We start from the raw sequence: 25,723 nt of genomic DNA on the forward strand, positions 1-25,723 counted from the left end.
TATTATTAAGGTTAAGGGTAAAAAGAGACTCTTCAGCTATGGTAAGCAGATCTTCTAGGAGGACACTCCAAAATCAAACCATTGTTCTCTAGTTTTGGGTAGAGCCATAGCCTCTGTATGGTCTTCCACTGTCTTGGGTTTGAGTTCTCTTGCTTGAGGGTACGCGCGGGCAAATTATTCTATTTAATGTTACTTCCTCTTGTTTTGTTAAAGTTTTTATACCTTATATAATAAATATTTATTTCAATGTTGTTACTGTTCTTGAAATATTTTATTTTTCCCTGTTTCCTTTCCTCACTGGGCTATTTTCCCTGTTGGAGCCCCTGGGCTTATAACACCCTGCTTTCCCAACTGGGGATGTAGCTTAGCAAGTAATAATAATAATAATAACAATAATAACCTATCTCTCAGGATAAGTCTTCATTTTATTAAAATAGAAATGTTTATAAAGGTAAACGCATTCAATGTATTATCAAAATTATTATTTAAAGATTCATTAACCCAATGAGTCAAACTCGACTTTTATAGACCCCCCCTCTCTCTCTCTCTCTCTCTCTCTCTCTCTCTCTCTCTCTCTCTCTCTCTCTCTCTCTCTCTCTCTCTCAACGATCTTTTAGAATTCGCTCTTTTTATATTCACGATTGGCCTAACTGACTTGGGAAGACCATAGCCATAACTATTAAGGAAAAGCATTAATGTTTATATATATATATATATATATATATATATATATATATATATATATATATATATATATATATATATATATATATATATATATATATATATATATATATTTAATTATATAATATAAATGTGTGGTGTACTTAATGGATTCTTTTAGCCTATATTGAACCAAGACATGCTTTACTGGAATGCATACATTTACTGAGGAAATGATGATAAGGTTTATTTTATAAATAATTTACACTCTGGAACGCCCTTAACAACAAACACAAGTTCGACGGTGGATGACGCAACAGTCAGGCGTTGGCGAAGACACAGGAATGTGACATTTTCTTTTTCATTACTTGATTTATCGATGTTGATTACGCTGATTATAAGAACATCAAATTACTCCATAGTCATGCATCTTCTGGCATATAATTATTACTCCCTAAATGATTTGAATCTGTAATGAATAAGGTTATTCTCCATTCAAGGAAATTTCATTTGGCAGCGCTGTCCCAAACTCGTCCCACCAAAATTTTAACTATGCTGATGATTGTTATCTTGGTCACTTGTACAGGGACATGACTTATTATCCATGTGTTCTAATGAAGAAAGGTAATACTAAACACTTTCATAAGTAAACTCAGGTTGCTTCCGATATCATATGAAAAATTCACACCATTTTCTGATGAAAATGTTCATTCCTAATAAGGAAACGGTCATTGGACAATTTACCAACTACCGATTCTATAGCCTCTACCTTCCTACTACACTTTTTGGACACACGTGTTCTTCAAATAATTGACTATATTAGTTTGGACAAGGGGCCTCTGAGGCCATCTATTGGCTGTAAAGTAAAACTCGTTACGGTTATTACTATAGTATATAACACGATAATAACAGTATTTTCTCCGGTTATTCCAAACATAAAAGGAATTTATATATAAAATATTTTTTTTTTTCAATTACTATTGGTGTGTTTTCAGAGCACGTAGCTGAATAATACTGTTGATACAGCACTATGCTCCCATTTAATAGGTCGTGGATTGCTTGCTACTCACTGTCCATATTCAATGACACCCAAATAGGAATAGACTTCAGCACTTTCATAAGTGAAGAACAGGGCTTGACGTAAGGAAGTTAGTAACCTCACCCTTACCAAAGACTTGTTGGGTATCTGTAGGACTGTGCCCTTTGTTGATACAAGTTTATGGGCCTTCCAGTTCTCAAATGACATTAAAACACGAGGCTATTGTTTATTGTTTCTGACCTTTCTATGCTTGATTCATCTTCTGAGTTCAACAGATGCATTAGGCCTGATTCTGGACACTGTCTAAGCTGTTTTGTCTTCTTGATTCGGATCAAGGTCCACTCACTGGTGAGGCTAGGATTCTACCCATTTTAAGCAGTTACTTCCATCGGGGTTTCTATTTAATTCCTTATTGACATCATCCGTACCTTATCTTCTAAATTATGGCTATTTTCTCCTTTTATATCCCTGCAGTCAATCTGTTTTCCCAATTATATCTCATCATGCAATTCAGCCTTTTATATCCCTGCAGTCCATCGGTTTTCCCACTTATATCTCATCATGCAATTCAGCCTTTTATATTCCTGCTGTCCATCTGTTTTCCCACTTATATCTCATCATGCAATTCAGCCTTTTATATCCCTGCAGTCCATCTGTTTTCCCACTTATATCTCATCATGTATAACAGCCTTCTATATCTCTGCAGTCCATCTGTTTTTCCACTTATATCTCATCATGCAATTCAGCCTTTTATATCCCTGCAGTCCATCTGTTTTCCCACTTATATCTCATCATGTATAACAGCCTTTTATATCCCTGCAGTCCATCTGTTTTCCCACTTATATCTCATCATGTATAACAGCCTTTTATATCCCTGCAGTCCATCTGTTTTCCTACTTATATCTCATCATGCAATTCAGCCTTTTATATTCCTGCTGTCCATCTGTTTTCCCACTTACATCTCATCATGCAGTTCAGTCTTTTATATCCCTGCAGTCCATCGGTTTTCCCATATCTCATCATAGAGTTCAGCCTTTTATATCCCTGCAGTTCATCTGTTTTCCCACTTATATCTCATCATGCAATTCAGCCTTTTATATTCCTGCTGTCCATCTGTTTTCCCACTTATATCTCATCATGCAATTCAGCCTTTTATATCCCTGCAGTCCATCTGTTTTCCCACTTATATCTCATCATGTATAACAGCCTTCTATATCTCTGCAGTCCATCTGTTTTTCCACTTATATCTCATCATGCAATTCAGCCTTTTATATCCCTGCAGTCCATCGGTTTTCCCACTTATATCTCATCATGTATAACAGCCTTTTATATCCCTGCAGTCCATCTGTTTTCCCACTTATATCTCATCATGCAATTCAGCCTTTTATATTCCTGCTGTCCATCTGTTTTCCCACTTATATCTCATCATGCAATTCAGCCTTTTATATCCCTGCAGTCCATCTGTTTTCCCACTTATATCTCATCATGTATAACAGCCTTTTATATCCCTGCAGTCCATCTGTTTTCCTACTTATATCTCATCATGCAATTCAGCCTTTTATATCCCTGCGGTCCATCTGTTTTCCCACTTATATCTTATCATGTATAACAGCCTTTTATATCCCGGCAGTCCATCTGTTTTCCCACTTATATCTCATCATGTATAACAGCCTTATATATCCCTGCAGTCCATCTGTTTTCCCACTTATATCTCATCATGCAATTCAGCCTTTTATATCCCTGCGGTCCATCTGTTTTTCCACTTATATCTTATCATGTATAACAGCCTTTTATATCCCTACAGTCCATCTGTTTTCCCACTTATATCTTATCATGTATAACAGCCTTTTATATCCCTGCAGTCCATCGGTTTTCCCACTTATATCTCATCATGCAATTCAGCCTTTTATATCCCTGCGGTCCATCTGTTTTCCACTTATATCTTATCATGTATAACAGCCTTTTATATCCCTGCAGTCCATCTGTTTTCCCACTTATATCTCATCATGTATAACAGCCTTTTATATCCCTGCAGTCCATCTGTTTTCCCACTTATATCTCATCATGTATAACAGCCTTTTATATCCCGGCAGTCCATCTGTTTTCCCACTTATATCTTATCATGTATAACAGCCTTTTATATCCCTGCAGTCCATCGGTTTTCCCACTTATATCTCATCATGCAATTCAGCCTTTTATATCCCTGCGGTCCATCTGTTTTCCCACTTATATCTTATCATGTATAACAGCCTTTTATATCCCTGCAGTCCATCTGTTTTCCCACTTATATCTCATCATGTATAACAGCCTTTTATATCCCTGCAGTCCATCTGTTTTCCCACTTATATCTCATCATGTATAACAGCCTTTTATATCCCTGCAGTCCATCGGTTTTCACTAACTGTTGCTTGGCAATGCAACTGTGATGATTTCTTACAGTTTCAGTATAGAGTACGTATGCTCAGTTTCATTTACTTTCCGAATTATCTTTGTCTTGCTGGCCAACTCCTTCAAATCAATTTCTTTACGGTCTCGAAACGGTACTGAATAGCCTGTTGATTCCAGGGTCAGGTCAGGTCATCAGAGCAAACTTTTCCAAATCCAAAGAATAAAATTCTAAAGGATTCGTCGTTGGTCAGCATCTTCACTCATTTATCTTCTGTAGTTAGTTATATAGTTAGTTACCTAGTTCAGATTAAAACTTATTCATGAACTGGTTCTTTGCTATTTAAAACTAATTCATTAAGACACACCCACAAGCCCAGAGACAAGCTTGAAAGACAAAGTAATGCTAATGCCATGAAAATATGTTTGTGAACCAACACTGAAGAAAAAAAATTAGTGTTAGTGAAAAGAAAAGTCCCATGCATATCCAAGCACTACAAACTTGGTTATAATGGTCAAAATGCCCTGATTTCGAACTACAAATAAATGAATTTGACAAGAATAGATGGACATTGAAAATGACTCTAAAATTTCTTTAGAGCTGTATTCATTCAAAAATATCCCTAAATATGAATTAATACCACTACTTTTTTAATGTAGAGTGTATAAAGAAAAAAATCCACCAACAGTCTGATAGATTATTATTCTTCTCAAGCTTTTAATAACTCAACTACCAATCCGAGTCCAGAAACTTCAGAAGTTAGAGTTTATGACGTCACTCGGTGAGAGGCTTCGTCCTGAGTTCCAGGTTCACTACAGTAAAGTGTACCTGCATTTTATAAGTGATCACTTCTACTTACATTTTATGGAATATTTGGAACATTAAGGTGCAACCTCTTTATCAGTAATTGTTTGTGTATGTATGTCTGGTTTTCTATGTTATAATGGAAGTTAATGTCTTTTTATAGTTGATTTATGACATATCTGTTTTGACGTTGTTAATAGTTAATATATGACATCTATTTTGACGTTGTTACTGTTTTTAGAATGATTCATTGTTAATTTGTTCTCCTCATTTATTTATTTCCTTATTTCCTTCCCTCACTGGGCTATTTTTCCCTATTGGAGCCCTTGAGCTTATAGCATCTTGCTTTTCCTTCTTGGGTTGTAGCTTGGCTTGTAATAATGATAATAATAATACCCACTTGAGAATTACGAAATGCATGACACTGTGTCTTTAGAGTTTGCTTATAGGTTTGTCTTGTAGGGTTTATTCAAATAGGCATCTGATAAAATTGATGTTCATATCCTAATGTTACTTTTGGTATTATTGTACCGAATTATAGGGTAATGTAACCTAGGGAAAAAACTTTTTTAAAGGAAAAAGTCCGTCCTTTTCGTGAATCACAGCTTATAGGAAACGCTATAACCTTGGTATTACTGTAGTTACGGTCGGGGAAACCTAATCCGTATATTAAATAATTTTGTAGACGAAAACAATCTTTTTTAGTGACAGAACAAATGTATATTCTTCCCAAAGTATTGCAATATAAATTAATGTAACCTGACCTCAGTAGGTAACCCATAGTAAACTACAGTATTGGAATGCATCCTGACCTAACCTAGGGCACCTGAACCTCGGTGCCTAACCCCTTCAAATAGCCAGATCTAGAATTTTGTATCAGCTGTAAGATAAAATGTAGGAAAGTAATTTTATCTTGTATTCCTTAACTTAACTTACCTTTGGTGATGTCGTTTTGTCAGTTTTATTATATTTACGGACTGAAAAAGCTATTCTACTATTAAACAGGTGTTTCCTATAAAGAAATTTATTTTATATATATATATATATATATATATATATATATATATATATATATATATATATATATATATATATATATATACTTTCACGTGAAATAAAATCTTGATTATCTGGGTAATAAAACAAAATGGGTGTAGCTTGTGCAGCTTTGATGTTTTTCTTTTTCTGCAAGCCAAGGTAACGCACGGCGAAGCAAAAACTAATAGATTTCTAAAGAATATCCCTGTTCTCAGACGGTCTAACAGGTTTTCGGTTTATTTGCTGTTGAAATGAAGGTCGAATTTAGTGAAAGCACATTTACTACAGTAAAAACTATTTTTGTCGCCAACAAATAACGACGTTTCAAACATCTGTGTTCATAATCATGTTCCTGGGTAAAAGAAAGTAAAACAATAAAGAGCAAAAATGTTGCTCCGTCCATAACTATGATTTTACCGTTTTAACTATCAGGACTTGGCCATATATTTCCATCACATCCCCTGCAGCTGTTGTTTAAAAAATACTATCGTTTCATTTACCAAGATATTTACTTCCTTAGCCTAGCTCAGGTTACCCCTTTATTAACTTGGCGGTAAATACATATGCCTTCAAAATTCGTATCGTTGGTGAAATGTAGTTTTTCTAATGTATTGTCATTTTTCATCTGTTCAGATATCTCTCTATACTAGAAATGAATTGTATTAGAGTTTAGGCTATTTTCCTTCATTCAAAATCCTAACAATTTGTAGTAGAAAAGTCTCATAATGGCCAAATCTCATTAGGATAAGTCTGAAAAACAATATTTCATCAGGGAACAATCGAAATGTCATATGAACAGGTCAATGCTTTTCCCATTCAGTTTTTAATTGATTGCGGGTTTAGTGTTGTGATATCATCAGCTGTTGCTAGTCCACGGCAGGACAAAGGCCTCCGACATTTCCTTCCACACTTGACTGTTTGTGGTTTTTATATGAATGTCTATACCTGCAAATATTCTTAGCTTTTCAATCCATTGTGATAGAGTTGTAAGGAAATTAAGCTCGCATCAAAGATTCAAGGTCCATTAGTTTGAAACTTCAGATACAGTAGTAGCCTACAGTGCTGTATTTTGTTAAATCCTCGAAATTCTGCCTATCATATGATTGTCTCGTTTATACAGTGCTTGTCCATGAAAAATTTTCATACAGAGGAAAATATTTGCTCACAGACCAGTGCAATACCTATACTCTTAATCCAATTTGAATTTGCATGATCGTATCCCAGTTTGCTTGTATTCACAAGTACTTTAATACTGGATTAAGGTAGGCTGCTACTGTATTTAGATTAATTATAGTACTGTACTGTACAGTATTTTTTTAAAAAGTTACATCATCTACAATACCAAAAACTTTGCTTTTAGTACATAACAACATCGTACATACAGTACTGGATACTGTATGATATAATACTGGTACTTAACCTCTGCCTTTGCAGATTGTTCACTATCAGCACTTTCTCTTGGATTCTTTATGATTTCATTGACAATATTCCTTCAGATAAATGCAACTTGTTTATTATTCTGGATGTCATTCTCGACAGAAAATTAACATTTTAGAAATTCATTCAAAGGGTCTCGATCAAATAGACTGCAGAAATACTGTACAAATAACACATACATAGGTAACGAGATCTTCCCAAATGAATAATTATCTTCTTTTAATTACCTTCGCCAAGATCAAAGATTTTGCGAAGGGTATACACTACACTATACTCGCCTGTCTGTCTGTCTGTCTTGCAGTACTGTACTTTATTTATTCGTTTATGAGCAACTAGACACAAAAACTATTGTACTGGTTTTGACTAAGCTCGGTAGTCCTGTTGTGTTTGACCCAGTGATGAATCTGTAACATTTTGGATAAAGTATACCAAAGAACATGTATGCAGGAGTACTTTGGAAATAATTGCAGTGTCAAATTAATGGCAAATATTTTGTTATATTTTTTGTGAACAAAATTACACAAACTATTGAACCGATTTCAACAAAATTTGTAGACCAGAGGGGTGTGACTCTAGGACAAATCCATTAGATTTTGAGGAAAATATATCGACGTAAAAGTATGCAGTGGAGTTAAGAGTAAAGTAAGATTGCTTGCTGTGGCAAAGACATGCTCGCTACTGAATGCCCCTCTGAAACTAATTGGGTAGTTTAGTCATTACAGTTCACATCTGATATATAGCTTCTCCAAATTGTGTAAAAGAAAATGCTTCAAGGAGCATCAACTCAAATGTGTATTTGTTATTCATGTATGCCCATCCTGGTTTATTAGCTAGATTTAAATGTTTGTTTTTCAGAACTCCAGGAATATAGGCTTACCCTTGCGCTGTATATAATAATAAAACAAAGGAACAATGGCTGGGGTAGTGAGAAGACTTGGCTTTTTAACCCCAGAGACTGTAGCAAACAGACGGGCATCCTGTGATCCTCTCAGCTTGTCTACACGTTGCTTGGAGGTAAAGCCAGAGTTTTCTGAAAAGCGCAGAGCATCCATAGGAACGTTTGATGCCCTTCTACCATATAAATCACGAGGAAAATCTAGTGAGAAAAGAGCCTCTCTGTGCGTGCCTAACTATGACAATGGACCACCTTCTGTTGCGTACCTCAGTCGAAAAAGGGCATCATTGGACAATATATTTTTGACTGAATGGATACAACCAGGTGTCTCAAAGTGAGTATTACAGTTGAAATTTTCCTACGAGAACTTTATTCATCTTTGCTAGTTGCCATATCTCTAGTCTTGATACAGATAATTTTCAAGTGGATTACAATTTGAATATAGTACTGTATGTTCTTTCATGAATCTAAAATGTTCTTACCTTGTGTCACTAATAATTATCATATTAACTACGTGCATGACTCTTCCCTCAAGATCATTTAGGATCTTAATCTGAGAAACCACCATCTTGAATTTTCAAAATTCCAAAGGTCATATGACATTGTATGAATATAACCCAAGTGATGTAACAAAAACAGATACAAACTTTACTTTTGCTCTCGATCCTAATAGGTAACCTTTCAACATTTCAGGACTTTGTAATGTGATGAATATAGAATATCAAAATAGGTTAATGCCATTAGGCTATGCAGTATGCCCAAGGGATTGATACTGAACCTATATTTGAAACTAGATTCACCTCTCTGTAATCAAAACATAAATAGTTGTGACTTTGAGCCTCTTTTTCCTGAGGTACAGGTGAACTCCATTGAATACTGATAGGTTGATTTGATTTAGTTGTACATTACTTCCTATTCAACAATTTTGGTCTTTTGTGGGTTTAGTAGACATCGGTTTCTGTTTAATGGCCCTTGAATTGCCAAGATCAGCACCATTCTGTGATATTCTGGCCTTACCTGGTACATCAAAAGAGACATTCTTATAACGATGCAGGAGACCTTTCAGCTCTTTTTGTTCTTCATGAAGGTGACTACATTAATTTGTTAGTCCTTAGAACTTGAAATATTAACAAGCCTATCATAAATGTAAGTTTTAGCTTTTTTTTCCATATTTCTACATTCATCACTTGTTTATGTCCAGGGGTGAGAACATCAAAATTTGCTTCTCATACCATCCTCTCGACAAGAACAAAGGCATAAATCTTTGCCTGTAGTTGTTTACCTTTTCTTTTCAGAAGTAGAATTGAATTGGATAGAACTTTTGAGATAACAAAGGAAAAACTTGGTGTTAATGGTTTGCTATGTGATGCCAGTCAACATAAGAGTCCATCCTTAGTTTCGCCTGTCTTCCTGGCCAGTAATGATTCAAGCTTTTGTGTTTCGTCAGAAGCTTCGAGCAATGCAAGTCTAGCTTCTGACGAAACACAAATGCTTGTTTCGTCAGAAGCTTCGAGCAATGCAAGTCTAGCTAGTGATTTTAACCATTCATCGTCATCTTATTTATCCCCGTATTATGTGAAATTGGATAGAACTTTTGAGATAACAAAGGAAAAACTTGGTTTTAATGGTTTGCTATGTGATGCCAGTCAACATAAGAGTCCATCCTTAGTTTCGCCTGTCTTCCTGGCCAGTAATGATTCAAGCTTTTGTGTTTCATCAGAAGCTTCGAGGAATGCCAATCTAGCTAGTGTTTTTAACCATTCATCGTCATCTTATTTATCCCCGAATTATGTGAAACCTAGAACATGTTCAAGCAATGCAATATGTCAAGTGCCATTGCCTTGCGACAATGAATGTAAATAATGTTTTTGCTTCTCGCCAACTAACAGTACTTCAAGTACCTTCCTTTCTAGGAGCTTCCAGGACGGGAACATCAATAAAACATCCATTTGTAGTACGCCAAAGCACTTGAGCAAGGATTTAACCCAAAGCGGTTTGGCAGTCGGACATTTACACGAGAGTTCAACGTTTCAAGAACATCTACATCATCGTTCCTGTAGTAGAACCCCATCATATGGAAATGGAGACATTTATTCTTCTAAGGTTTGTCCTGTAGGGGGTTTTTGCCTTCCAGTACACCTCTTATACATCACTGTAGGTATTACTAAAAGGTCATAACAGGTTCCCTTCAACCCTTATTTACACATACCTTGTGGCTTTCTTCTTTACTGTATTTCAAAATGCTTTTGTTTTTCCATCGTGCTGTCCAACTCTTAATATTGCTTCATAGTACAAATGTGGGGTTTTCCCTAGCCGCAACTTGTTTTTTTTTTATAATGGCCTTTACGACCTTAGATCTAGACCATATAGATAAAATTTCATAGATCTACTCCAGTCATGGTTATATATAGATTATTTTAATGGCCAGTTGGACAGTACAGTAGAATTTAGCTTATCAAAAGTCTTGTCCAACTCTTGGTCACTAGAGAGTTAGTTAAGCTATGAAAGGATTTTCTTCCTTTCAAACAAAGTATTACTTGAAATATCACCATTTAAGAACTTTTAATACCACATCTTTACAATAATAATCATTGTTCATTATTGACCATAGAGAGTTGGAGGTTAGACTATTTGTTTTCAGAACTGTATTGAAAGCACTTTTTAAAAATACTGTATAATTATATTAGGAACGCTGTTTTTATTCAAATTTTATATACTTTCCTATATATTTCATCTTTGTAAGTGACTTGAATTTTGAAATTAATTTTTACAGACGAGTAATAGCCATCGTAAAGGCAGCTCTCCGTACATAGTCTTTCCATCGTTATCACCCTGCATAGAAGCAAAAAGCAAGTCGGATCATTTCGCCTTTGAGAGTTCCCAAGTACATGCCAAACAGCTTGTATGTAAAGGAGAAATTCAAGAAGAGTCTGCCAGAAAAAATGAGTTGGCAGTGGATGCCAAACTAATTTCTAGCATACCAAAGATTTACGTTGATACTGTACATTCAGGTAAGCTTATCTTGTTAATTTCTTCTTTTTGTTTTGTGTCCTGAAGCAATGTTCTTATATGTCAGACTTAATGTATTTAGATATGATTAGAGTTCACTTTTGATTAAATCCTACTTGGACAGCTACAGTATTTTAAAAATTTGTCTGGAAAACTCTAGGACTTGTTACAGTATTTCTTAAAGATACCACCTCCTGTCTTCTGGTGCAATAAACCCATGATATAAGAAGTCTTTATTGAAAATATATTTTGAGTATAGAATCTGAAATCTTTGTGTCACAGCTCCTGTATCTCTTGTATCTTCACCCTCTCGAAATTTAGCCAATGAATCCTCTATGGGTTTAGTCAGTCTATGGAGGCCCTTTGCGTCAATAGGCGTAGGAGGAGATGATGATGATGATGATTACCAAGGAAAGCACTAATACCATGAATGCTGGTACTTATGGTATGTAGCACTGTACTGTACTATTTTACAGTACATAGAACCAATAACAAGTGATGGGGAAGTAAATAAGATTTATTGTATAATAATATGCAATAATTCTATTTAACCAGTTTTTTATGACTTGGATAGATATAGAAATAAGAAATCTGGTATAACAGTACTATAGAAAAAGAAATCATATGAAAAACAAACTTTATGTACCTGTATTCTATGCAAAAACATGATGAATTAAACTGGGTACAATTGAATGCTAACCAAATAATTGAATGCCTTTCTAAATTCAAGTTTATTATTGATAATACAGCTGGATGAATGGCATACAAAGCATTAGAGTATAGTAGTGTGTTAGTGCTCAGTAACCACTAGCAGGAAAACCCTGCTTGTTGCTTCAGGCTGTCATTGCAAGTCTGGTTGAGTTTTTGTTGCTTGTAAGGTAGTGGTCATCTGAATCTGAATTTGACTTTTATGAAGTTTACTGACAAGGGAATCTATAATGCTGAGTTTATCTGTAGAAAGTACTACATTTGCATTTAAATCCAACTGTACCAAGCTTGACTGACAATATATTTAAACGTATGTTGAATGTTTAAAGGTACCAACTTCCAAGAACTCCTATAAAGCCACTTTGATCATCTAAGAAAACATCCTGGCAATACTTATGATGGTCTGAAAAGGTTTCTTAACGATTCATATCGAGGTATACTTGACTTTAAGCAGCTGGCGAGACTACTAAAATAATGGTGGCTATTTTCCGACAGTTCAATGATGCAGTTGGTCAAAATCTGTCTCCTTGAAACATATTGTAACCTGCTATTTCCAGTTGGCTTAGATGGTCTTGGTGGCTTCTTGGTATCTTTTCCCATATGCTAGGTAAAAGGTTCTGGCTAATATCTTTAAAAATGAAAGTAACATTGTTGCACATTTTCTTAGTGCAATTTGAATTATTTTAGATTTTAATTTAATTTACTTTATGAATTTATCTTAGGTGATGATTGTCAAGAAAAGGATAAAGAGAATTCCAAAACCTCATCAAACTTCCTTGCTGACACTTCGTGTAATAACCCAAGTTATTCGCCAACTTGTATGCAGTGTTGTAGGTAAGAAATATATTTTTGTCCAAGCTTATGATCATAAGTTATTGATTATATTAGATGTTTCAGGTTATGTAAGGTTGAAATTTTGATCAATCATAAGCTTGATATATTTAAGTATGAAATTTATTTTATCTTCATGAAAACAGAATATTTGGCTGTTGATTCCAGTGATTACTTTGTTTTCATGCAAACAGTATAAAGTACTAATGTAAGGGCAAAAAGAAGAGCATTTGTTGGAAATTAAATTTACTGTATATGAATAAATTTGAATAATTACCAAAGGAGTAGTTACCATGTTAACTACAGAAACCTCACTTAATAGCAATTGCTCAAGGTAGCCTCTCTACCCATTCTGGACTGGAGTGGGAAGGGTGAGGAATAGGATGAAAGAAGCTTCTAGTAAGTTTGGTGACACAAGCCAACGAAACGATGGTGGAAAGCCTTATGCTGAAATGTAATGAATTACATAGTCGGGAGGTCAAAATTTCTCGCCTGATCAATTATGCTAAATATCAGTTGTTTTGTTGAATTGCAGTGTTTTTCTTCTTTTTTTTTCTTTATAGGAGGGAATTTTTCAAAAGGAATTAAAATCAAAATCCTGTCATTAATATTTTTGATATGGAGTTCTAATGGGTGAATTGATGTGAATGTTTTTCAGACGACGTTTCTCTCTTGAAGTGCAACCCAACAGTCTAAGTAAAAATGTCAATCTCGGTAGCTTTGCCTCCCGACCTTTGACCCCACAGTCAGTGCAGCTGCATGGCAATTCTTTTCATCATCATAGGAGACTCGGTGGATCTGAGCTTTATAGTAGCAATAATACTTTTTACAACAATGTCCTAAAGAGAACAGCCACTTTGAGTTACAGCAATTTAATTTTGAAGCCGGTAGGGAGTGTTATCAACCGAGGTGGGTTTGGAGTTGTTAAACTCGGTCATTTCAAAGGTACGATAAAGTTTTTCTTTCTAGTGATTCGTTGCATATCGTAGCTAACATCCACTCTTTGGAGTTCTAGATCTTTTAGATAAATATTGCTGTTTTGATTCAAGGAAAGCGAGTAGCTGTAAAAGTACTTAAAGGGAAGCGACAAGCTCAGTCAGCATTGAGAGAAGCCCTTCTTTTAAAGATTCAACCGCAAGCGCATGTGAATTCTACTTTGGCAGTCATAACTTCGTCTACTTCTAAGGATTTTGCAAATATCTCCTGGTCAAAGATCGGAGAGACTTCGGAGGTGCGTTACTTGAATTGATGTATAGTTTGTGATTTTTTTCCAGTTCATTTGTAATTTGTATATAAAGCTTACTCAATTCATAGAGTAATTCAGTGAATTATCAGTATTTTTTACTTGGATTTTTGTCATCTAATCAGTGCTTATCAATTACTGTGTGTAGCCAAATAGAAAATTTCCAATATTATTTGAACCCCAAGGAGCTAGTTTTCCCAGATTAAAGGTGTAGCATTGAAATCTTTAGAGAAATAGTGAATAGAGGTCAGGCCTTAAAGTATTAAATGAGGCTACTAAATTTAACCTAATAGTAAAAATAAAAATTGTGAAATTTCAAATGTGTAATTTTCATAGAAGAGCTTACCATTCAGTACTACATAGTCACAGCTGCATTCTGTAAAATGTACCATGATCCAATCACGGTATATGTTCAGTTTTTATTAAGCTATTAAGTACATCTTGTTTTCTCATGTTTGCTTCATTATATTTTGATTTGATTTTAATTTATTTCTTGGTTGTTCATATGATATACCATTGTGATAATTTTTCCCTAAGTATCAACACACTTCCAGTCCTGTTTGTTTAGGTTTTCTAAGATTTTCTTTGGACATAAAGATGATAAACTTCCTCCAGCTTAACACTTAGTCTGTAGGGATGAATTACTATTGAAAAGGTTTACGGAAGGGTTGTGTAGCTTTCTAATAAATTTTACATATAGAATTTCATTACCAGACCAGGAGGATGGACTAATTCCCATGTAGACTTTTCTACCTTCTATTATTAATTTCCTTTTGCTTCATTGTAGGCTGTTCTCTGTGGGTGTTTTATTAGTAGGAGGTAGTTCCCAAGCTAAATTGTACAGTAGGGACAGAGGTCCTATTTCCAATGGATTTAGTTATTGCTGTATACTGTACTGTACTGTACTTATTTTTTTGAGGACCTTTAACATATTTAGATGGCATTTGGAAATTTCTCTTTAATTGTAAATGGGTAGGGTGCTCTACTCTTGGTAAAAAAATGCAAGCTCAGTGGCCTTGTTGGATAGTCCTTTTTTTTTATTATTTTTTCCCCTAAGGAAACCATCTTGATATACAGTAGTTTATACAGCATTTGGCTGGACTAGGGCTTGCATGAATAATATGTGATTTCTGATGAAACATTGGTATAATTTGGTTTTAACAAATGTATACAGTAGTTGAGCTCAGACAACATAACTTATGAATGACCTCCACACAATAACGATGGAATCAAAAGATATTTAGGAATACAGTAACAACAAATGCCACTGGCTCGCAGCATAATGCATTGTAGAGAAGAAATAACCATTGTCCTTGAAAATTAGAATAAGCAATGTGACTTGAGAGTAAAGTGTCAAAATGATAAATTTTATAATTAAGTGTTTTCTTCTGTAGGAGGAAGTTTTGCCTTTGAAGTTGGTCTCGTCACTTTTTGGTGTTCCAATGCAGGATGTCTCATTTCCACATCAAGAGGATCATGACTGCAATGGAGCCATAGAATGGGCATGGGTGGTGAGTGAGCTCTGTACACCGTACACGCTTCTCACTCTTATCCATGAGCCAAATATTATGCTTACTGCTAGAGATAAAGTAAGGTAAATGTTCTTAACTTTTGTGGTAATTTTATTTGTAAATAGTTTTATTCCTAATATATTTGCATAAAAATAATTTCAATATTTGCAATACCTTGCAGTTTCTTGGTGTATATTATCAGACATACCTTTCAAAATACTAGTTGATATACATCATGTAGAGTATTTGGTAAATTCTGGATTAAGAATGCCTGGTAAATACTTTGTTTCAGAACAAACCCCTTACAGCATTTATGAATAGCCCACCTTTGTGGCATTCAGAAACCCTAGATGCTGTATGCTCAATTAAAAAGGAAACTGTTTTCTAGAAAGTAGTTCTGTACACAGGCCTGGCGATTGCCTAACTTCTGTCTCTCTGGATGTCTATTTCTAGACTAATTGTTATGTTAAATCAATTGGATTTTATTCTAATTTTTTTAAGATTAAAGTTGGTTCTTTTGCCATAATGTTAACATTTTAGTACAGAAGTGTAATTTTAGGTAGACTATTTTATTGTCAGTCAAGTGAAGTTTTACTGCCTGTTTGCTGTCATCCATAACTATATTGACAAAAGGGTAGTATCGTAAGTTCTTTTGTTTTTAGAAGGGAAAAAACTGCATTTATGTACCTAGCAGAGTATTTTTCTGTTCTCCCCTGTTTATGAGGGTATTTACTTAATGCTGGTAATATTTAGTAAAAAGCAATGTGCTTTAAAATCTGGGATATGCTTGTACTGTAAGTTTGTTTTCTGAGCTGCTCTAACATTTTCTCAAGAATGAGATTTTGATGATAAAATTTATTTCTCTACTTATCTGATTTTCAAATTGCTTCCTATCTAAACTGTGTGTAGAAGTTAGATTCTGAAGACATTGCATGAATGCAGTCTAAGTAGAGAAATGCACTTTAAATAAAGAAAAAAAACTACTTCTGATATATATCCATTTGAAAGTTGTCAACACATCTGAAGAAAAAAGATATAAAAAAAAATCTTTCTTACAGCAGTGTGCCTAGTGCCACACTTTTTTCCTGTACTATCAATGAGACAGAAACTGTTTGTAGATATCTCTGATATATTTTGCTGCTTCTCAGTTGACTGTAGCAGAAAGAAAACTGCAATTCGTACTGTATATTGAAGTACTATATTTAATTGAATTGTACGTTGGACTAGAATCAAGATTTAAAACTTTCTAAAGTAGACTATGATTATGCGTTGTAAGAAGTGTGTATTGTAGAACTTTTAGCTGTTCATATATTACTGGAGGAAGCAAGGAAGGAGAACCATGAAGGATCTCTGCACAAACTGGGTATGCAGATAACCTAGTTTTAATTACATGATCTGAGAAGAAGGTCATTGAAATGTTAAGAAGGATAAGTGGAATTACTAAAAGAAGACTGGAAATTAAAAAACTGTAGCTAAAAGGTTTAGAGGACAAAAAAGAATGCAAAGGAAAAAGTAGAGCCTGGAAGGTAAGCAAGTGTCTGTTGATGTGGGAAATAAAATGTGCACCAAATGTAACTGCTGGTACCAAAGAAAATGTTCTAGATTATGAAATATGCTTGAAGGTACTTTTGACATCTTGAAACCCATAATGAACAAATTGGCAAAGAATGGGGAACCATGTCATGATATAATGGACTGTGAAGCATCTAAAAAGAAGAGAGATAGCTAGACTACTGGTTATCAAAAGTCTCCCATTATAGAGATAGCAAAGACTTAGGATTATTACATAAGACTTGTTCTGTGTGTAGCAGAAACATGGTCACAAGCAATAGAATGTCAAGATTAAATGCCAATGTATGTTGGGTAGATCATATTTTGAATGAGAAAGTGGCAAGGAGATGTGGTGTTCAAAAGCTGAAATATTACCTGAGGTCTCAAAGGTTAAGTGGTTTGAACAGTACATGTACTGCATTAAGAACAGATACAGAGTAGATGAAGCTCCATACCTCTTTGGAGTTCAGATAGAAAGAGGATATGACAGAGAAGACTTGATGGAATTAATATCTCAATTAGCCCCTCAAGAAAAAAACGTAAATAGGCTTGTGATGATTCCGTTAACTACCTTTAGTGGTGATTTATGTTATGTTGAGAATTTAATATTTGAAAATATAGCATGAGTACTATCCAACCTTCACATATATTTATTAATTCCTTGGAGCTTTATCTTACATTTTAACTTTACTGTATTCTACAGCATTAAATAAAGCTCATTCATATTCTTTCAATTCTAGATTTATTGGAGAAATTGCAAATGGTTTGTCGTATCTGCACTCGCAAAACCTTGTTCATTTGGATGTTAAACCTGCTAATGTACTACTCGCACATACTGGTCACGTAAAATTGGCTGATTTTGGATGTTGTTTGGAGCTTTATGGTGAAAGAAATGAGGTTAGTCAAATTTTCCCAATCTTTGACCTTTTAGAACTAGTGTTTCTTAAGTTATTTTTTCCTTTATTCTTCTCAGTTTAATGATTTTTGTTTGATTCATAGAATTATTGATCCTGAATTACTTGTATACAGGTACAGGTATAAGATTATATCATCTTTATTATCAAAGAACCCAATTCTTTAGGTCAGATATAGGGTTAGGGATGAAGATAACATCTTTTTTTATTTTTTTTCCATTGTAGTGAACAAACATTTTAGAAAAAATAAATCTCGTAAATATTCTAGTTGTGAGAATTTTAACATTGTTACTAAATTTCATGTATTATTGTCAAACATTGTAACCAATTTTCATCTTTATAGCACGTGTTGGGCACAATAAATTACCAAGCACCCGAGGTGTTACGAAGGAAGGAGATTACTGACCGTAGTGATGTTTTCGCACTGGGGGTTACAGCATGGCACCTTCTCACTCAAGTGGTGCCTTTCCAAGGAATTCATCCCCATGTTATAATTTATAAGGTTCGTGTGTCCAGTTGTATGTCTTATTTTTAGAAAAATAGATTGGATATCTTTAACTAAGGACACTAAATGATACTGATAGTTAGTATAGTTACTATAGTTACCATTGAAGTATGCAGTAGCCTATTAATTCTTGTTTAATTGTTTTGTTTTATAATTACTATATTTATATTTAGTACACATAATCATGACAAAAAATTTTATTAATTGGTTATGCAAGTTTCTAAAAACTTTAGTAGCTCTTTGCAAATAGCAGATAAACAGCCAAGAGAAGAACTGTACAATATAGTGAAATTTTGATGAGGAAAACATTGACAATAAACGTACACTAAATTGATAATGACCAAGTTACCAGAGTTGGCAGTATGGTCTTGCACTCTATCCTCTAACTTGTTAAAGAGAAATAATTTAATGTATATTAGAGAATGAAGATTATCTGTGGAGTAGTTATTTTTGTAATCCATTTTTATTATAATTTTGTTTTAAAACTACACCGAAACAACTATCATAGTATGAATATAATTTCACACAATGCATATCAAGGCTCTTGAGATAGAATATACAGGACTTGCGAAAGCCAACCAACGTACAGGTTTAAAGAAAGCCAAAAACAAAAGATTGTGTGTTCAGAACATTTTAGTCTGGGCTATACTGATTTACTGATACACTGGAAGAAAATGCAGGCTGTAGGACACATGTACATAAATAATGTACATAAATACAGCTAAGATTTAAGACTCAGTGAAAGAAAATTATAACCATCGGTTAAATGGGATACGTACACCAATAGAATAAAGCTGAACATAATATTCACTTTGAAAGCTAATGAGAATAAGAATATGCTTATAATGAATTGCGTTAGGTATCATTTCCAGGGAGACTTGCAGAGTATTAATGCTGAAGCAAAAGTGGACTTAAGCTGGAACTCATTGGTTTACTCTTTCTCTCAGGATTTTATCAAGTTTCATCTGAATTTTATGTGCAATGTTTTTCTAATTTCTGATATTTCTAAAGGGTCGGGTACTTTTGACAGAAAGTTCTGTTTATGTAGCCCTCCCAATAATAACCTTAAGCCTTAAACTGCTGTTTATGGCTTTGTAGCCTTGAAAATATACATGAAGACATGGCAACATCTACCCTTGTGAAGGAACTACAATGATTTTTAAGCTGTGCAACTTCAGGGAGGCTCTGTGGCTCTCGAGTTGGAAGTGCATCCAATGATTTTAGTAAAAAAAGGGAACTATTTTTCTTCCAGAAAGTTTGTTAATTTATATGTAGAAAATTACAGTAACTGTTTTTGGATTTTCAGGTAACCAAGCTATTACATCGTCCAGTCGACCACTTTCCTGTACATGTTAGCTCTTACACACTTCTTGAACAGTTGTTGAATAGCATTGCTGTACGGTGTTGGGCAGAGGATCCAAAGCAAAGGCCTTCTGCTTCGGTTGTGTCTGCTAACCTAGCAGCCTTGTACCTTTCTCCAGCTACTTGATCTATGTTCATGTCTTCACGGCATGATTATTAAGGTTTAAAAATCTTTTATTGAACCCTGGTTTACTAATTTGTTGACGTTATTTGTTCTTATTTAATTTAGAAAAAATACAAAACTAATCAAACTTTCAAGTGGTTTGGGGGTAAAGGCAGATCTCTTCTAAACTAATATTTTTCTTATGATTTTATTGAAACAGTCCAACATATAAAGTTCTTGGTGAAACTAATGCTTTCGTAAACCAGGGTTCAATAAAAGATTTTTAAACCTTAATAATCATTCCGTGAAGACTTGGAGTACAGGTTGGTATGACTCCCCATAAAGTAAGAAATTAACATAAATTGTACATCACAGGAAATAGTGTTATACAACTGGGAAATTACTTTTAAGTATAGAATAAGATTTCTGAAATATTAATTTCAATAAATTAAGATATTAAGCTTATCATTCTATCATAAGTGTAGTGATGCATTTATTTTGGATGTATGATCACTGAAAGTTCTTAGAGTGGGTCATAAGTGTCTTTCCTTGTGTGGAGTTTTAGGGGCAAAACTTGGGATAATTTTTTTTAGTAATTTTTTTTCTGTACTTATAGAAATTATAGTAAAGGGTAAATTACATGCCAGTCAGATTTTTGAGGTCTCTCCAACTGTAGTGATCGGTATTTTAATCTAATTTTATTTAGAAAAAAAAATGTATGATATAGCAACAGAAAAAGAGTGCATAGACTTGAAATTAGGAAAACTTATTCTTGGGTGCACATGTTTAGGAATAGAGAATATTTTCACTAACAGTTTAGAAATAGTTTCTGTCGTTAGGGAAAATTGTTTTCAACTTTTCATTTAACATTTTTAATGAGGAAAATATTTTAAAGAAATGAAAATTTCATAAGTTTTCAGTCATTAGTATGAGGATGTATTGTACTTGTTTTCGTGTACATTTTCCAAGTTTTTCATGAAGTGGGATTTTTTATAAATTTTATGTTTACAGGAGATTTTAAAAGTTGTAATTTAACTCTTTGATATTAGGGTGTTGTGTTGATATGCAATGTTTTAGGTATTTTATTTTTTTTAATGTAAGGTAGGTTTAGATATCAAAAGTGTATTATAAATTTATTCTATTAAATTCCAAAGCAATTTTTTTTTTATCATACTGTATATTTAAATGTTTAAAGAGCATATTTTATTCATTATTGGCTGAATTTTAATTCTGTGCATAATCTTCAGCAACCTGTTTTAGATAAGGTGTTATAGTAGTTTAGAGTCGATGTATAGCAATTTTAGTTTTTAAATATTTAACTTAGCCGGTGAATATATAGCTGCAACTCTGTTGCTCGACAGACAAACTCTACGGAAAAAACTCGCCAGCGATCGCCACACAGGTTGCGGGTGTGCCTAACAGCGCCATCTGTCGACCAGATACCCAGCTCTTATGTAAACAGACTCAATTTTCTCTCTGTCGAAGACGTACTTTACTCGCTGTTGAAACCTGGAGTTTTTCCCATCATCTTTGGTGAAGTACTATATTCTGGTTTGAGCTTTCGCAGTGCAGGTGTTTTATCTTCATCTAAAATCTTGAACTCGTTTTGGATAGATTTTTTTTTTAGTGACAAAGAGAGTAGGGACTTTCTTTGACTTTTAAATGGCCGACCCTTACCTTAGACGGAAGTGTGTTTAGGCTTTTAGTAATTATCTTATCACGTTATAAATTAATTATAGATTTTCCTCTTCGATAAACATAAAAAATAAATTTTAATGTTTTGTTTATATGCGACCTTTCCTGAGAGTAGGCGGTCCTAAATTGGAAACAGAAGTTAATCAACGTTGAGCCCTTTATATCGTAAATAGCTTTTAAAGAGCTAAGGATTTAAAACTTTTTAAATGAAATATTTTATGAAAGAATTTCTTTGAATAGTCTTCGTACTGTTTTCAAAGATGAACTAACGTTTAGTTTATTTATGCTACGCAGTTGTTGACGTTCAGGACGTTCAACATGCGCTCTATCGTTACGATAGAGAGAGAGAGAGTATCACGGTTTCACTTTGCAGAAAGAGTAAATCGATTCTGACGTTTTGTTCATTCTTTCTAAGCTTAAATGTTTTAAATTCTATTTTAAAGGAACTTTTAATTGAAAAAGCTTTCAGTTTTTTCCTTTGGTCAAATAACATGTTTTTTTGACGAAATGTAATTGGGCTCTTCTCTTGGGTGCGAAATCAAGAGAGAAAGAGGAGATAGAGACGGAGGGAGAGAGAGGAGAGAAAACGTTCCGTTCAAGCGGGTAACGTTGTTCTCGAGTTACTCTCGTCCCTAGTCTCTGTACGGGGAGAAAGGATAAAACGTTTTTAGTTTTTTATTCTCGTCCCCAGGCTATGTGCGGTGAGAGATTGAAAACGTAGTTTATATGATCTAGTGTTTAGTCTCTTCCCCAGCCACTGAATTTTTTTTTTTATCTTAAAATATGTTTTCTGTTTTTTTGCTGGTATTAATGAGCTTGCATTATACGACTGATTTCGCAATTACTACCTTTTGATGAAGGGTAGAATTGCGTGCTTCAGGTAGAAATCAGTAAAAGTTTCGATTTCAGTGAAATAAGTGCAAAACAGAAAATTGAAGTGATAAAGTGATATTGCGCTAAGTGTTACAGTGTTGCGTCCGAGGGTTCGTCTGTTCGTGCCTGTCGTTCACCTAGTCCGGGACCTCTTGCAAGCTCCCAAGCCCAGGGGAGAAGTAATGTCGAACGACTTATGGGTTCGAGAGGCCTTGATCAACGAACAGACGTTTCCCTCTATGGTATCGGGTGTATCTTACCAAGATCTCCCCTACCATAAGACGAGAGAGACGTTTTTTCTCCTCGTCATCCGAAGGCTTTTCGCATAAGAAACCTGTCACAAGGTTTCGAAGCCCTTAAGCGAAAGTCAGTCCTTTCAGGACAGGTCCAGCGTCCTGGTTACAGCCATTAGGACAGCTCTGACCCTATGCAGTCATCGGATAACTGCTCGCCGCCTAACAAAGCGTAACACAGACTCCGAGAGTCTTTTTTGTTGGCAAAGTGTTGCGGTCACAGACGTTACCCTCGTCTCTTACCACAACCATTTCCGTTGATCCTTAATGGGTTGTACGGCAAGACATGCAGAATATGCTTGCCTCCCTTATGGAAGACTATTCTGCCGATTAGTCCGTTGAGTCTAGCCGTTTCTCATTGATATCCCGGCTTTCAGCCAACCTAACGTTCCTTTGTGCTTCCTGTTGACGTTGGCGTAGCCAAGTCACGTCAGTCAGGTTGTTTGGAACCACACTCGATGCGGTCTCGTGTGGATTTTCAGCCGCATTTGGACGTTAGGCCTCTTGCTGATGCTCCGGTTGACGTTCAAGACGTTCGCTAACAATCGGAGTTGACTTGTTTTGACGCTGTGCGTCAACCTCCGCATTCTAGAGTTGTTTTGACTGCTCAGTCTAGGCAGTCAAAGCAGTCTCGAGTGGACGCTGTGCGTCCTCACGCACCTGTTGTAGTTGACAGTTCACAGACTGTCAAGCAGTTACATGACGTTGCATCCTGGTCCACTACTAATGCACCAGTGAGTGTGGACTCTGCTTGTAAAGCATTACCACCATGGTAGGTCTCTCCCTTGCTTGAGACTCAGCTTTTATCGGACAAGGTTCCTGTAGATGAGGAAGTTGCTGTTCCTCCTCCTACTGATATTCCCTTGAGGACTCTGTCAGATGGAGAGGAGCCTAAAGCTGCTTAGCCCTCTATGGACTTCAATTAAATCATGATGATTTTTTTTAAGGATCTTTGTCCGGATCTTTTTGTAACTGCTGCTCCTCGTTCGCCTAAACGTCAGAGGTTACACTAGGCCTAGCTACTTCGAAGCCGTTGTTTATAAGCTAGTGCTCTCTCGCTCTCCTAGAGAGCTTTACGTTTGCTAGGCGACTGGTTTATCACCAGGAGGAGTTTGGGGGATACAGCCTTTGCTTTCCCTTCTTTTAAACTGGCTTATAGAGCGAGAGTCTGATATGACACGAGAGAAGTTCTCGGCTTGGGAGTTCATGCCTCTGCCCAGATAGACTTCTCAAATCTCGTAGACTCTCCCTGGCGCCTGGCCAGGAGACGCTCCAAGTTTTTTACAGGTCAACTTCACAACTGTTTTCGAGCCTTTGAAGTTTTGCTGTACAATTATGTCATGCATAAACAAGGCTTTCAGGGATGGAAAGCGGTACCGCCTCAGTCGCTAACCCCGTCTGTTGCCGCACCTGCTCCCGTAGACCCTAAAGGGGCTTTGCTGCAAGACATGCAGTCTAAGCTTGCGTCCTTGATAGAGGACTTTAATGCGGAGAAGGTTGCTGCCGAACCTTCTGGTCAACAACCTTCCAACCGGTCGGTTGTGCGTCCTGTTGACGCTGAGGTAACCTTCTCGCGTCTACCAGTTAAGGTGGTTCCTCCATCGATGCGACCCAGTGTGGGTTGCCAGCCGCACATTGACGTTAAGCGACGCTCGGAGGTGGTTGTTGACGTTCAGGACGTTCAACAACCAGCAGAGGTGACTTGTTTTGACGCAGTGCGTCAACCTCAGCAACCCGGTATGGTGTTGACTGCACAACCCAGACGGTCTAGACAGTCTCGGGTGGACGCTGTGCTTCCTCGCGCACCCATGGTTGTTGACAGTTCACAGACTGTGCAGCAGTTCCATGATGTTGCGTCCGGCTCAGTCACGCATGCACCAGTGCGACCGGACTCAGCGAGCCAGACGTTGCCCACTCCGTTGCCGTTTCCTCATCAGTTTTCGGATGAGGAACTATCTGATGAGGACGTTGCTGAACAACAAGACGATCAGCCCCCAGAATAGATCAAGCCCTGCTATCCCTCCAGAAGAGGCTGAAGAAGGAACGCTGCTCAGTCAGGCTGTGGATGAGTCTGGTAGGGACGCTGTCATCCGTGGAACATTTTGTGTCGCTAGGAAGACTACACCTCCGTCCTCTTCAATACCATCTAGCTTTTCACTGGAAAAAGGACAAGACGCTAGAAGCGGTCTCGATCCCGATTTCCGAAAAGATAGTCTTGTCTGACTTGGTGGAAGGACAATATCAACCTAGGAGAGGGTCTTCCCCTGGCTGTTCAGACTCCCAACCACGTTCTCTTCTCGGACGCATCGGACGTGGGCTGGGGCGCGACACTAGACGGTCGGGAATGCTCAGGACTGTGGAACTCGAGTCAGAGGAGCATGCATATCAACTGCAAGGAGCTGTTGGCAGTACATCTGGCCTTGAAAAGCTTCAAGTCTCTCCTTCGAGGCAAAGTGGTGGAAGTAAACTCAGACAACACCACGGCCTTGGCGTACATCTCCAAACAAGGAGGTACCCACTCACTGACGTTGTACGAGATCGCAAGGGACCTGCTCATCTGGTCAAAAGGTCAAGACATCTCCCTAGTAACGAGGTTCATCCTAGGCAACTTGAATGTCATAGCAGATTGTCTCAGTCGGAAAGGGCAAGTAATTCCAACAGAATGGACCCTCCACAAGGATGTGTGCAAGAGACTTTGGGCCACTTGGGGCCAACCAACCATAGATCTCTTTGCAACCTCGCTGACCAAGAGGCTTCCAATCTATTGCTCCCCAGTTCCGGGACCCAGCAGCAATACATATAGATGCCTTCCACCTAGATTGGTCACATCTGGATCTCTACGCATTCCCACCGTTCAAGATTG

General features: G+C 36.2%; 1 protein-coding gene across 4 annotated transcripts in view; it reads left to right on the forward strand.

Moving 5' to 3' along the window:
• The window catches only part of LOC137629425 (uncharacterized), a 23,842-nt gene extending 2,519 nt beyond the window's left edge, over nt 1–21,323 (forward strand). The window contains exons 1-11 of one of the 4 annotated variants that reach the window (XM_068360669.1): nt 4,868–5,003; nt 8,223–8,596; nt 10,161–10,365; nt 11,036–11,273; nt 12,702–12,813; nt 13,469–13,755; nt 13,860–14,041; nt 15,448–15,647; nt 17,856–18,012; nt 18,373–18,531; nt 19,841–21,323. In XM_068360669.1, coding sequence (XP_068216770.1) covers nt 8,280–8,596; nt 10,161–10,365; nt 11,036–11,273; nt 12,702–12,813; nt 13,469–13,755; nt 13,860–14,041; nt 15,448–15,647; nt 17,856–18,012; nt 18,373–18,531; nt 19,841–20,023 — 2,040 coding nt within the window. In that variant the 5' untranslated portion in view covers nt 4,868–5,003; nt 8,223–8,279 and the 3' untranslated portion in view covers nt 20,024–21,323. Of the gene's footprint in view, nt 1–4,867; nt 5,004–8,222; nt 8,597–10,160; nt 10,366–11,035; nt 11,274–12,701; nt 12,814–13,468; nt 13,756–13,859; nt 14,042–15,447; nt 15,648–17,855; nt 18,013–18,372; nt 18,532–19,840 lie in introns of those variants that run through there. The other 3 variants (XM_068360673.1, XM_068360671.1, XM_068360672.1) reach the window with 3 other exon arrangements.
• Nucleotides 21,324–25,723: the final 4,400 nt, after the last annotated feature.

The sequence above is a fragment of the Palaemon carinicauda genome, chromosome 37 (assembly GCF_036898095.1).
Source record: "Palaemon carinicauda isolate YSFRI2023 chromosome 37, ASM3689809v2, whole genome shotgun sequence".
NCBI lineage: Eukaryota > Metazoa > Arthropoda > Malacostraca > Decapoda > Palaemonidae > Palaemon > Palaemon carinicauda.